Below are 11044 nucleotides of genomic sequence, written 5' to 3' on the forward strand. Positions count from 1 at the left end.
TTGCAGCTGTCGTGGATTATCTCGCAAGGCTGAAGGCCGCCACATCTCGCATCGACTCGACGCTCTGGCCTGAGGAGACACTTCAGAATGACCTTGAGTCATTAATGGCCCGCTTGAACACGATCCCTGGTCGAGTGCAGGAATGGAAGAAGTCCTCGGCTCGGTGTGGTGCAGATGTCGCTCTGTGTCTGGCCCGAGTCCACTGCAAAGATGCACGAGAGGAGAAGCTGGCGGCTCTTCGGGTGGCCAATACCAAGAAGCACGACTTCAGGTCTTTTATGGAGACTTTCCTTGCAGCTGCCACTCGGATCGCCGACGGAATTGACCTTGATGAATTTGTTGCACCTTCCAGCCCTCCACAGGAGGGGTAAAAAACTTCTTCTGGCTCGACTCTTTTAAATTTGCCTCGGTATGCCGAGTGGAATTGTATCCGACAAACTTTAACAGGCTTGACGCCTGAGCACTTTCGGTTCCTTTAGTCATCGATTCAAACTTGAATTTGACGCTTGAATATGATTGCCTTCGGCTCAAAATGTCCTTTGCAGGTTCAAAGCAAGGTGCCTGTGCTTAGGCGAGCGCTTGGACTGCAGCTAAGCCTCCGAGTGAGAGGGTCGCTCTTCACTCGGTAGGATTTTTGTAACTTAGGCGAGCGCTTGGACTGCAGCTAAGCCCCCGAGTGAGAGGATTGCTCTTCACTCGGTAGGATTTTTATAACTTAGGCGAGCACGAGGCTGCAGCTAAGCCTCCGAGTGGAAGGCTTGCTTACCACTCGGTAGGATTTTGATAAACTTAGGCGAGTGCTTGGACTGCAGCTAAGCCCCCGAGTGAGAGGATTGCTCTTCACTCGGTAGGATTTTTATAACTTAGGCGAGCACGAGGCTGCAGCTAAGCCTCCGAGTGGAAGGCTTGCTTACCACTCGGTAGGATTTTGATAAACTTAGGCGAAACGGATTCGCGGCTAAGCCCCCGAGTGGAAGGCTGGCTTACCACTCGGTAGGATTTTGATAAACTTAGGCGAAACGGATTCGCGGCTAAGCCCCCGAGTGGAAGGCTGGCTTACCACTCGGTAGGATTTTTATAAACTTAGGCGAAACGGATTCGCGGCTAAGCCACCCACTGAGGGGGAGTTTTTATGTGGACAAAAATAAAAAGTGCTGACACAATTATTTCTAAACCCATGAATTACAGAAGTTCTTTATTGCAACTCATCCGAGTGATAAAACTTAAGTGTAAAACGGGCGGAGTAGCTCCGCGTTCCAAGCTCGGGGCTCGTCGATATTATGTTCGACGTTGTAAAGACGGTATGCCCCGTTGTGGAGAACCTTGGTGACGATGAAAGGGCCTTCCCAAGAAGGAGCAAGTTTGTGTGGTTTGTGCTGATCCACTCGGAGAACCAAATCCCCTTCCTGGAAGGCCCGACCTCTCACATTTCGGGCGTGGAAACGGCGCAGATCTTGTTGGTAGATGGTCGACCGGATCAGAGCCATCTCCCTTTCTTCCTCTAAAAGGTCGACTGCGTCCTGCCGCGCTTGTTCAGCTTCTACTTCGTTGTATATTTCGACTCGAGGAGCATTGTGGAGAAGATCACTCGGCAAGACTGCTTCAGCTCCATAGACCAAGAAGAATGGAGTTCTTCCGGTCGACCGATTGGGCGTGGTCCGCAGTCCCCAGAGTACAGATGGAAGTTCGTCGACCCAAGCTCCAGCCGCGTGTTTGAGATCACGCATCAGTCGCGGCTTCAGTCCCTTGAGAATCAGTCCATTAGCTCGCTCTGCTTGTCCATTCGACTGCGGATGGGCGACCGATGCGTAGTCGACCCGTGTGCCCTGGGAGTTGCAGAAGGTTCTGAATTCCTCTGAGTCAAAGTTCGACCCATTATCCGTAATGATGCTGTGCGGGACTCCATATCTGAATACTAGTTCCCTGATGAAGCTAACAGCAGTACCGGTGTCGAGGCTCTTGATTGGTTTAGCTTCGATCCACTTGGTGAACTTGTCGACTGCCACCAGTACATGCGTGAAGCCACTTCGTCCTGTTCTCAAAGGACCGATCATGTCCAGCCCCCAAACTGCAAAAGGCCAGACGAGTGGGATGGTCTTCAAAGCTGACGCAGGCTTGTGCGACATATTCGAGTAGAACTGACATCCTTCGCACTTATCTACTATCTCCTTTGCCATCTCATTCGCCTTGGGCCAGTAAAATCCGGCTCGGTATGCTTTGGCCACGATGGTCCGAGAGGACGCATGATGACCACAGGTCCCCGAGTGAATATCGTTGTGGATGAGTCGACCTTCTTCTGGTGTTATGCACTTCTGACCGACTCCAGTCGCGCTCTCTCTGTATAATTGTCCTTTGATGACAGTAAAGGCCTTAGATCGACGGACGATCTGTCGAGCCTCTTCCTCATCCTTCGGAAGCTCTTTCCTCAAGATATATGCGACATACGGAATCGTCCAGTCGGGAATGACTACCAAAACCTCCATGATCAAGTCGACCACCGCTGGGACTTCAACTTCAGTCGGATCTGTGGCACTCTTGGGCTGCGGAGTTTCTTCGGTGAAAGGATCTTCTTTGACTGACGGAGTATGTATATGCTCCAAGAACACACCACTCGGAATGGCTTCTCTCTTGGAACCTATCTTTGCTAGATCATCAGCTGCTTGATTTTTCAGTCGGGGGATATGATGGAGTTCCAACCCCTCGAACTTTTTCTCCAGCTTCCTCACTGCACTGCAGTATCCAGTCATGGCTGGGCTTCTCACGTCCCACTCTTTCATCACCTGATTGACCACTAAATCCGAGTCACCATAGACCATTAGGCGACGGACGCCGAGTGAAATGGCCATGCGCAACCCATATAGGAGGGCCTCATATTCTGCCTCATTGTTGGAGGAATCAAAGTGAATCTGGAGCACATATCTGAGCTTATCTCCTCTGGGGGAAACCAGGACAACCCCAGCACCGGAACCATTCAACATCTTAGAACCATCGAAAAACATGGTCCAATGCTCTGAGTAAACTTCAATCGGCTGCTGCTGTTCGATCCACTCGGCGAGGAAATCTGCTATTGCCTGGGACTTAATGGCTTTCTTTGCCTCAAACTTGATATCAAGGGGAAGAAGTTCAATCGCCCATTTGGCCACTCGACCAGTTGCATCTCTGTTGTGCAAAATCTCTGATAGTGGAGCGTCGCTGACGACTGTGATTGAATGGTCAGAGAAATAATGAGCAACCTTCTTTGTGGTCATGTATATTCCATACACAAGCTTCTGATAATGAGGATATCTCTGCTTGGATGGAGTCAAGACTTCAGACAAATAATACACTGGGCGCTGAATTTTGAGAGCTTTTCCTTCTTCTTCCCGCTCGACCGTTAGCACAGTACTGACGACTTGTCCTGTGGCTGCGATGTAGAGCAACAGAGGCTCTTTGCTGATTGGAGCAGCAAGCACCGGCTGGGTGGAGAGCAGAGCTTTTAGCTCGGCAAACGCTGCATCAGCTTCTGGAGTCCACTCGAACTTGTCAGCCTTCTTCATCAGTCGGTAAAGAGGCAATGCCTTTTCACCGAGTCGCGAGATGAATCGACTTAATGCGGCCAAGCATCCAGTAAGCTTCTGGACATCGTGCACTCGCACAGGGCGTTTCATTCGGAGAATAGTGCCAATCTTTTCTGGGTTGGCGTCGATTCCCCGTTCGGAAACGAGAAAACCGAGTAACTTGCCACCAGGAACTCCAAACGTGCATTTTGATGGATTGAGCTTGATATCATACCTTCTGAGGTTGGCAAATGTTTCGGCGAGGTCGGCGAGCAGGTCGGAACCTTTTCGTGACTTGACAACAATATCATCCATATAAGCTTCCACATTCCGACTGATTTGAGTGAGTAGACACTTCTGAATCATTCGCATAAACGTGGCTCCGGCATTCTTGAGGCCGAATGGCATGGTGATATAGCAGAAGCACCCGAATGGAGTGATGAAAGCTGTTTTTACTTCATCGGGCCCATACAGACGGATCTGGTGGTACCCGGAGTAAGCATCTAAAAAAGGCAACCTCTCGCATCCCGCGGTCGAGTCAACAATTTGATCTATGCGAGGGAGAGGAAAGTGATCTTTCGGACAGGCCCGGTTGATGTGCTTGAAATCAATGCACATTCGGAGCGACTTGTCCTTCTTAGGAACCATGACGACATTAGCGAGCCACTCGGAGTGGAATATCTCTCGGATAAATCCTGCCGCCAACAGTCGAGCCACTTCTTCACCGATGGCCTTTCTCTTCTGGACGGCGGACCGCCGAAGATGTTCTTTGACTGGCTTTGCAGACTTGTCGACTCTTAGGCGATGCTCAGCCAGTCCCCTGGGAACACCTGGCATGTCAGCGGGCTTCCATGCAAAAATGTCCCAGTTCTCACGGAGGAACTGGATGAGCGCTTCTTCCTATTTTGGGTCGAGTGTTGTGGAGATGCGGGTCGGAGCTGCTTCGGGGTCGGTCGGGTGAATGTGAACAGGCTTCGTCTCACCGGACGACTGGAACGCAGATTCTGTGGCGGGCTTCTTGGATCGCAGCAAGTCACTCGGATCTGCGCTTTGCTTGTATTCTTCGAACTCGACCGCTGTCACTTGGGAATCGGCAATTTTGGAGCCTTTCTGAAAGCACTCCTCTGCCTTTTTCCTATCACCGGTGACAGTGATCACACCTTTGGGACCGGGCATCTTCAATTTGAGGTACACGTAACATGGTCGAGCCATGAACCGTGCATAGGCTGGCCTCCCCAAAATGGCATGATATGCACTTTGAAAATCCACGACCTCAAACGTCAACTTTTCTTTGCGGAAATGCTTTGAATCGCCAAATACTACGTCCAAAGCTATCTGGCCGAGAGATTCAGCCTTCTTCCCTGGTATAACTCCATGGAAGCTCATGTTACTAGTGCTCAATCGGGACATCGGAATGCCCATACCTTTCAGCGTGTCTGCATATAACAGATTCAGCCCACTTCCACCGTCCATCAGCACCTTTGTCAGTCGAGTGCCTTCGACAACTGGATCGACCACCAAAGCTTGCCTCCCAGGGGTGGCAATATGAGTTGGGTGATCAGATTGGTCGAATGTGATGGGTGTTTGAGACCACTTCAGATAATTTGCCTTCGCTGGGGCAACCATGTTAACCTCTCGGTTAATTACTTTCAGTCGACTTCTGCTTTCCACATCTGCGAAGATCATCAGAGTGGAGTTGATATGCGGGTATCCTCCCTCACTGTCCTCTTTGTCTTCGGCTTTGTCCGACTCCTTCTCCTTGTCCTTAGACTGTTTTCCCTGAAACTGCTGGATCAGGAGTCGACATTGGCGAGTGGTGTGCTTTGGGTAAATGATATTCCCCTCTTCATCTTTCTTCGTGTGAATATGACACGGCATATCCATCACGTCGTTCCCTTCTTTATCCTTCACCTTCTTAGGGTTCCAGGATCCTTTTGGTTTCCCCTTAGACTTTCCTTGAGTCACGGCCAGAGCCTCTCCAGGAGCTGCTGGTTCAGCCTTCCGCTTCTGTTTCCGACTGGAATTTCCTTTTTCCGACTGACTCGGCTTGTGCTTGCCGCTTCGGAGTCGGTCTTCTTCTTCGCCGTTGGCGTACTTGGTAGCAATCTCCATCATCCGACTCAAGGTCATGTCACCGGTTCGACCAAATTTCAAGCTCAGTTCTCTGTTCTTGACACCATCTTTGAAGGCGCATACTGCCTGATGGTCAGAGACATTTTCCACAGTGTGGTGCAAAGTGATCCACCTCTGAATATACTCTCTGAGAGTCTCATTGGTTTTCTGCACGCAGACTTGCAACTCTGTCAATCCCGCTGGTCGCTTGCAAGTCCCTTCGAACGTTCTGACGAACACTCGGGACAGATCTTCCCAAGTGTAAATACTGCTAGAAGGTAATTGGGTCAACCATGCCCTGGCAGAACCTTCCAACATGAGGGGCAAATGCTTCATGGCCACCTCGTCGTTCCCACCACCGATCTGAACTGCCACTCGGTAGTCTTCAAGCCAAGTTTCAGGCTTAGACTCACCAGTGAACTTGCTGACTCCTGTTGCCAACCTGAAATTGGGGGGAATAACAGCGGCTCTGATAGCTCCGCTGAAACATTCAGGACCAGAAACATGTACTCGACTGCTCGTGGGCACTTCTCTGTCGAGTGCACCACGATGGGCTCTGTTCCGGTCGACCAACCCTTGCACGATAATGGATCGCGCGTCGAAGCCTGGCTCCCTGGGGTCAACTGGAACTCTACGCCCTGTACTGTACTGACGCCTATCATCTGGCTGCCGAGGAGCGTAAGACCCACCCCTCGGAGGGGAATAGGGCACTCGACGCCTATCATCTCGGTCGAGCCTGTCGCCATATTGATCTCGCCGATACTCACGCCCTTCGCGCCGCGGAGGCGATCTGGGGCTGTGAGCCGACTGAACCGTATTCACAGTGACAGATCGACTGTGAATTCTGTTGCGCGACTGAGACACGGCTGAATTCTGATCTCCTGCTGCCCGGAGTAGATCCCTGATCTGCAGCAAACCTCTGCCAGCTTCTGACTGCGAAGGCTGAATGGACTCTGCTATACGGGTCGCAGCTGCTAAATTCTGAATTGGGGTTCGATATACCTGAGTCGGCGGGAAAAGTTGACGTCGACTGGTGTCGGGAACTCGTTGCCGCGCGCGCTCGTCGAGTGCTCGCTGAAGGTTCTCCAGTCGAGTGCGCTCGGCCAAATTGGCTAGACGCGCCTCCTCCAAGGCACGAGCCTCGGGGGTTTCTCCTGCGATGGGAACGCGCAGGGGATCCTCGTTCCTGCGGCGAAGCTCTTCTCTTTGCAAAGAGTCGAGTGGCTCGGGCTGGTACTCTTCGTAGCCTCGTGCAGGGTCGCCGCCGTCGCCTGCTCCACCACCACGGGCGAAGCCAGGAGGACTGTGGGGCCCGTCGACCATCAAGATTTCCGCCGCTGGATCACTGCTTCCGCACTCGGATGCAGTCTCTCCGGAGCCAGTCGACTGATCGAACAAGCCGTAGAGAGATTCGTTGGGCTCGATTGCCGCAACTTGTGTAGTGGCCGACTGGCGAGCCACCGCGTGACTCACCCATCGTTGAAGCCTCGACCGGCCTGAGCGCTTGCGCTGGCGGGAGACCGGGAGGGTGGAAGATGGAGGAGCCGACCGATACTGGGTCGATGGTTGCCGCAGCAGAACGCCGCGGACACATGCGCGAAAATGCGTCGCACCGCGGACGGGGAGCGCATCTACGTCGAGTGGAGCCTCCTGGAGCCATGCGGAGTCGTCGGCGATGAAGGCGAGAGCGCCGAGACGGATCTCTTGACCCTCGACCAAAATTCCAGCAGACACCATGATGAAAGTACTCGGAAGAATCGCAACTTCTCCACAAAATCGCTAAAACACCTGCCCCACGGTGGGCGCCAACTGTCGTGGTTCTAAGCCTGACAGTAGAGTGGGGGTAGGTATGGAGAGGCAAGGTCCTAGCTATGGAGAGGTTGTAAGCACAAAGGATGTACGAGTTCAGGCCCTTCTCGGAAGAAGTAACAGCCCTACGTCTCGGAGCCCGGAGGCGGTCGAGTGGATTATGAATGTATGGATTACAAGGTGCCGAACCCTTCTGCCTGTGGAGGGGGGTGGCTTATATAGAGTGCGCCAGGACCCCAGCCAGCCCACGTAGGAGAAGGTTTAAGGTGAGTTAAGTCTGGGGCGTTACTGGTAACGCCCCACATAAAGTGCCTTTACTATCATAAAGTCTACTTAATTACAGACCGTTGCGGTGCAGAGTGCCTCTTGACCTCCTGGTGGTCGAGTGAGTCTTCGTGGTCGAGTCCTTCAGGCCAGTCGAGTGTGTCCTCGTTGGTCGAGTGAGTCCTCGTTGGTCGACTGGAAGGCGACCTCTTCTAGGGATGTCCTAGGGTAAGTTACTTGGGACAGGTCCGTGACCCTACCCTAGGTACATAACCCCATCACTTGGCGAGCCAGGGTTTTGCTCCTTCTCTGAACAATGGCGCTGCTGCCGTTGCTGCCCCAACTGAAAATGTCATTCCGTTGTTGGATGTGGCCAGGTGGCAGACTGAGGTATAAATCTATGGCACAATCGTATATATTTAGCTGTGGACGTGCCTTCGCGCTACCTATTATGAAGAACCAAAATAAAAAGGGGGTGTGCTTCTCTTGCAGGTGGTAGATTATTTGAGTGATGTGATGAATGCACACATCTCCTCTGTTAGTGAGGAGAACATGAACTTGAGAAACCATGTTGAGTCTTGCATGACCAGTTTGCTTGCAATGATTGACGGGCGCAACGCCAGCAATGTCAATTCGTGCAGTGAGATGTTGGGGGGTGCGGTTTCAAGAGTAGGCGACTGCAGGCTGCGGGTGGTGGGTGGTGAGGTTCGCTTCGTTGATAGTCATGGTGAGATTTGCTCCATTGTTGTTCGTGTTGATATATTTCCTTCAAAATGTTCAGTGGCAATAACTCTTTACTTTCAGAACATAACACGAGTGCTCTGGCTGATGCCACCGGGAAAAGCAATATACAGGAGGCAACAGGTGTGTGTGTGGTGTCTTCTGCTTCATATCGTTCCGTGGGGGTTTGTTCTGATGGCTTCTGGCAAAACAGACCTAAAAATGTTCCTTCTTATAGGTCCATCCACTTATAGACTCGTGAACCCGACTATTAGGAAGCGCCTTGGAACGGATCTGATGACAAACTTGGGTGCTGCCACCGGTGAGCCTCTTAGTTAACTGATATGTACTCGGTAGATCATGTTATTAGATAATGCTTGCCTCTGGGGTGATCAAAACATGCATTTCCGGTGTGTGTGTGTGTGTGTGTGTGTGTGTGTGTGTAGGTGTTGTGCATATCGGTGGTGGCATGCTTGGCAATGCTGGGGGGGCGATGTGATCCCTGATGCACGGACTCTATTCGGACCATTCCCAAGCCCAAATAGCCTTGACTTGAACCGTAGGGCGTCGTTGAGGGAATTTGGTTCGACCAATTCCGGAATTGGTAAGCTCTCAACTGGACAAAACTTTTCCGAGTTCGTGCGCACGAGCTGCATACAATTCCAGGTCATTACTAACTACTTGCGCGGGCGGGGGTGTCACTGTTTATTGTGTAGGTGTGGCTAGGCGTCTTGACTTGAATTTGACGAATGATGTTAGTGAGTTCATAAATGGGACGCCCATTGTTCGTCCGATGAACCCTATGCCTGTCGACACGAATTTAACAATGGGTCCTTCCCCTGTTAGGGGCCCTAGTGTGGATTTGCGTCCTCGTGGTATGTGCTCTCCCTCGCCCACTATGTCTATTCCTCTAGTTTGTCAAGTTGGGTTATCTGTTTTCGGCCCCACATGAATGTCATGGTGTTTTGTGTTCCTCTGTTATTAATCTGTTTATATTTGTATTCAGCCCTCTCACAGAGCAGTTTGCTTGGGTGGTTTCCTGTGGCTCCACCAAGTAAACGCTCAAGGATGACGACTGACTACTCGATTGCAAACCCGATGGGGGTAGCTGTTTCTGAGCTGGAGGGGAAGAGAAGAGATGATCGTTTCTATGCGAAGGCCATGGATTCATCGGTTAATGATTTGTCTAGGTATGTGAACAAATGATGCCCATCATCCCGGTGTATTTTGTTGATCGGTTAGCCAAGAGCATGAACGATGATATAGAGAGGTGCCGTGTGCAGGGTCTGGTTCAAGCATCGGCGCCCATATCACATTGAGATGACTGGTGAGCAGGTGGTGGAAGAGTTTCGCATCGAAAATGATCTTGCAAGTAAAGGTCTTGACTCAATTCTTCGTTTGGGGATCTGCCCGCCCGCGTCAGGGAGGCTGATCATTGGTCCTGATTGGGAGGTAAGTTTGTGTCTACTTCTGTTAACCTGATTTCATTGCTTCGTCTAGTGGCGTCTGTCTTGATTGACTGTAAATGAATTGTGTTCGCAGTTTAAAGTTGCATACACTGCTGGGTACTGGAGGAGGGCAGATGTCCGTGCGATGTTTAATGAACTACCGCCGGGGCTTAAGTGCGAAGTGGTTAGTGCTCTGGTTTTCAACTTCCACTAAATGGGTGTGCTGAAACAAAATATACCATTCACATCTATCTTGTTGTCTGTGTGTGGCTAACTGAATCACGTTGCAGGCCCTGGTGGTGGTGTACCTTGGTCAAGGATGGAGTCTATATGCCTTTGACGTTCTCCGCAGGGTTCTTCATGTGATTGATCCGAACATTTGCAAGCCTGGTGAGAGCAAGATCAAAGCAAAACACTTGCGGAATGCGGGGGAGCTGCTAGATGGGTTCATCAAGTGTGGTGACATGTTCTGGGGCGAGGGGAAAGTGCCGAACAATGGATGGTCTTACTGTTTCCACGCTACATGTACCTATGAGAGGTCAGTTTTGCTTGCCTCTCGTCTTTTGGGTCCTATATTCCTTCTAATATGCTAAGCACTATCTTTTTATTGCCGGGGGGACAGTACGGACACGGCGATGCAGGTGGTGCGCCACATCATCAACTTTGTCCCTGGACAGCATCCAATGAACTTGACTGCGGTTCGTGCCTGCAAATTATCCTAGGCTTCGCCATAAAATGTTTGGGTTTCGAGTTTCGTTGACTTGATTGTTGTGTCGCAGGGTGCATCGGTTGCTCTCAAGAAGAAGCTCCTTCAGTCTGTCCTCACGATGGCGGGTAATGATGGCAGCCTCCCACGCCGTGTCGAAGCATGATTGACATTCCGGAAGGGCTGGTTTACCACATAGTTTAAAACTCTGTGCCCTGCGTATGTTGCAACCGCAGGGGCTTTATCGTGAGTGGATCGTCGTATGTTCCCGTGTATGCGATATTATAGCTTCTATAAGCTTGTAGTCTGTAAGAGATAATATATTGTAATATTACCAGTATTCCCAAGTACGTACCGCAGCTGGGCTGCCGTTTAAAGTATTTCCGAACCTATGATGTGGTAATGTTTTCATCTTTGAAACTGATGAGAAATCAACCAAAAATAACTTG

The 11044-nt window shown here is 51.0% G+C and overlaps 1 protein-coding gene across 1 annotated transcript; it reads left to right on the top strand.

The window, feature by feature from the left end:
- Nucleotides 1-7891: 7891 nt before the first annotated feature.
- LOC123175838 (uncharacterized) lies at nt 7892-10840 on the top strand. Its single transcript, XM_044590343.1, has 10 exons — nt 7892-8111; nt 8214-8448; nt 8526-8585; nt 8680-8763; nt 9448-9631; nt 9725-9893; nt 9984-10073; nt 10180-10427; nt 10512-10587; nt 10669-10840. Exons 2-10 carry the CDS (start codon nt 8238-8240, stop codon nt 10759-10761), a joined length of 1215 nt encoding a protein of 404 aa, XP_044446278.1. The 5' UTR covers nt 7892-8111; nt 8214-8237; the 3' UTR covers nt 10762-10840.
- Nucleotides 10841-11044: the final 204 nt, after the last annotated feature.

The sequence above is a fragment of the Triticum aestivum genome, unplaced genomic scaffold (genome assembly GCF_018294505.1).
Source record: "Triticum aestivum cultivar Chinese Spring unplaced genomic scaffold, IWGSC CS RefSeq v2.1 scaffold46404, whole genome shotgun sequence".
NCBI classification, from domain to species: Eukaryota; Viridiplantae; Streptophyta; class Magnoliopsida; order Poales; family Poaceae; genus Triticum; species Triticum aestivum.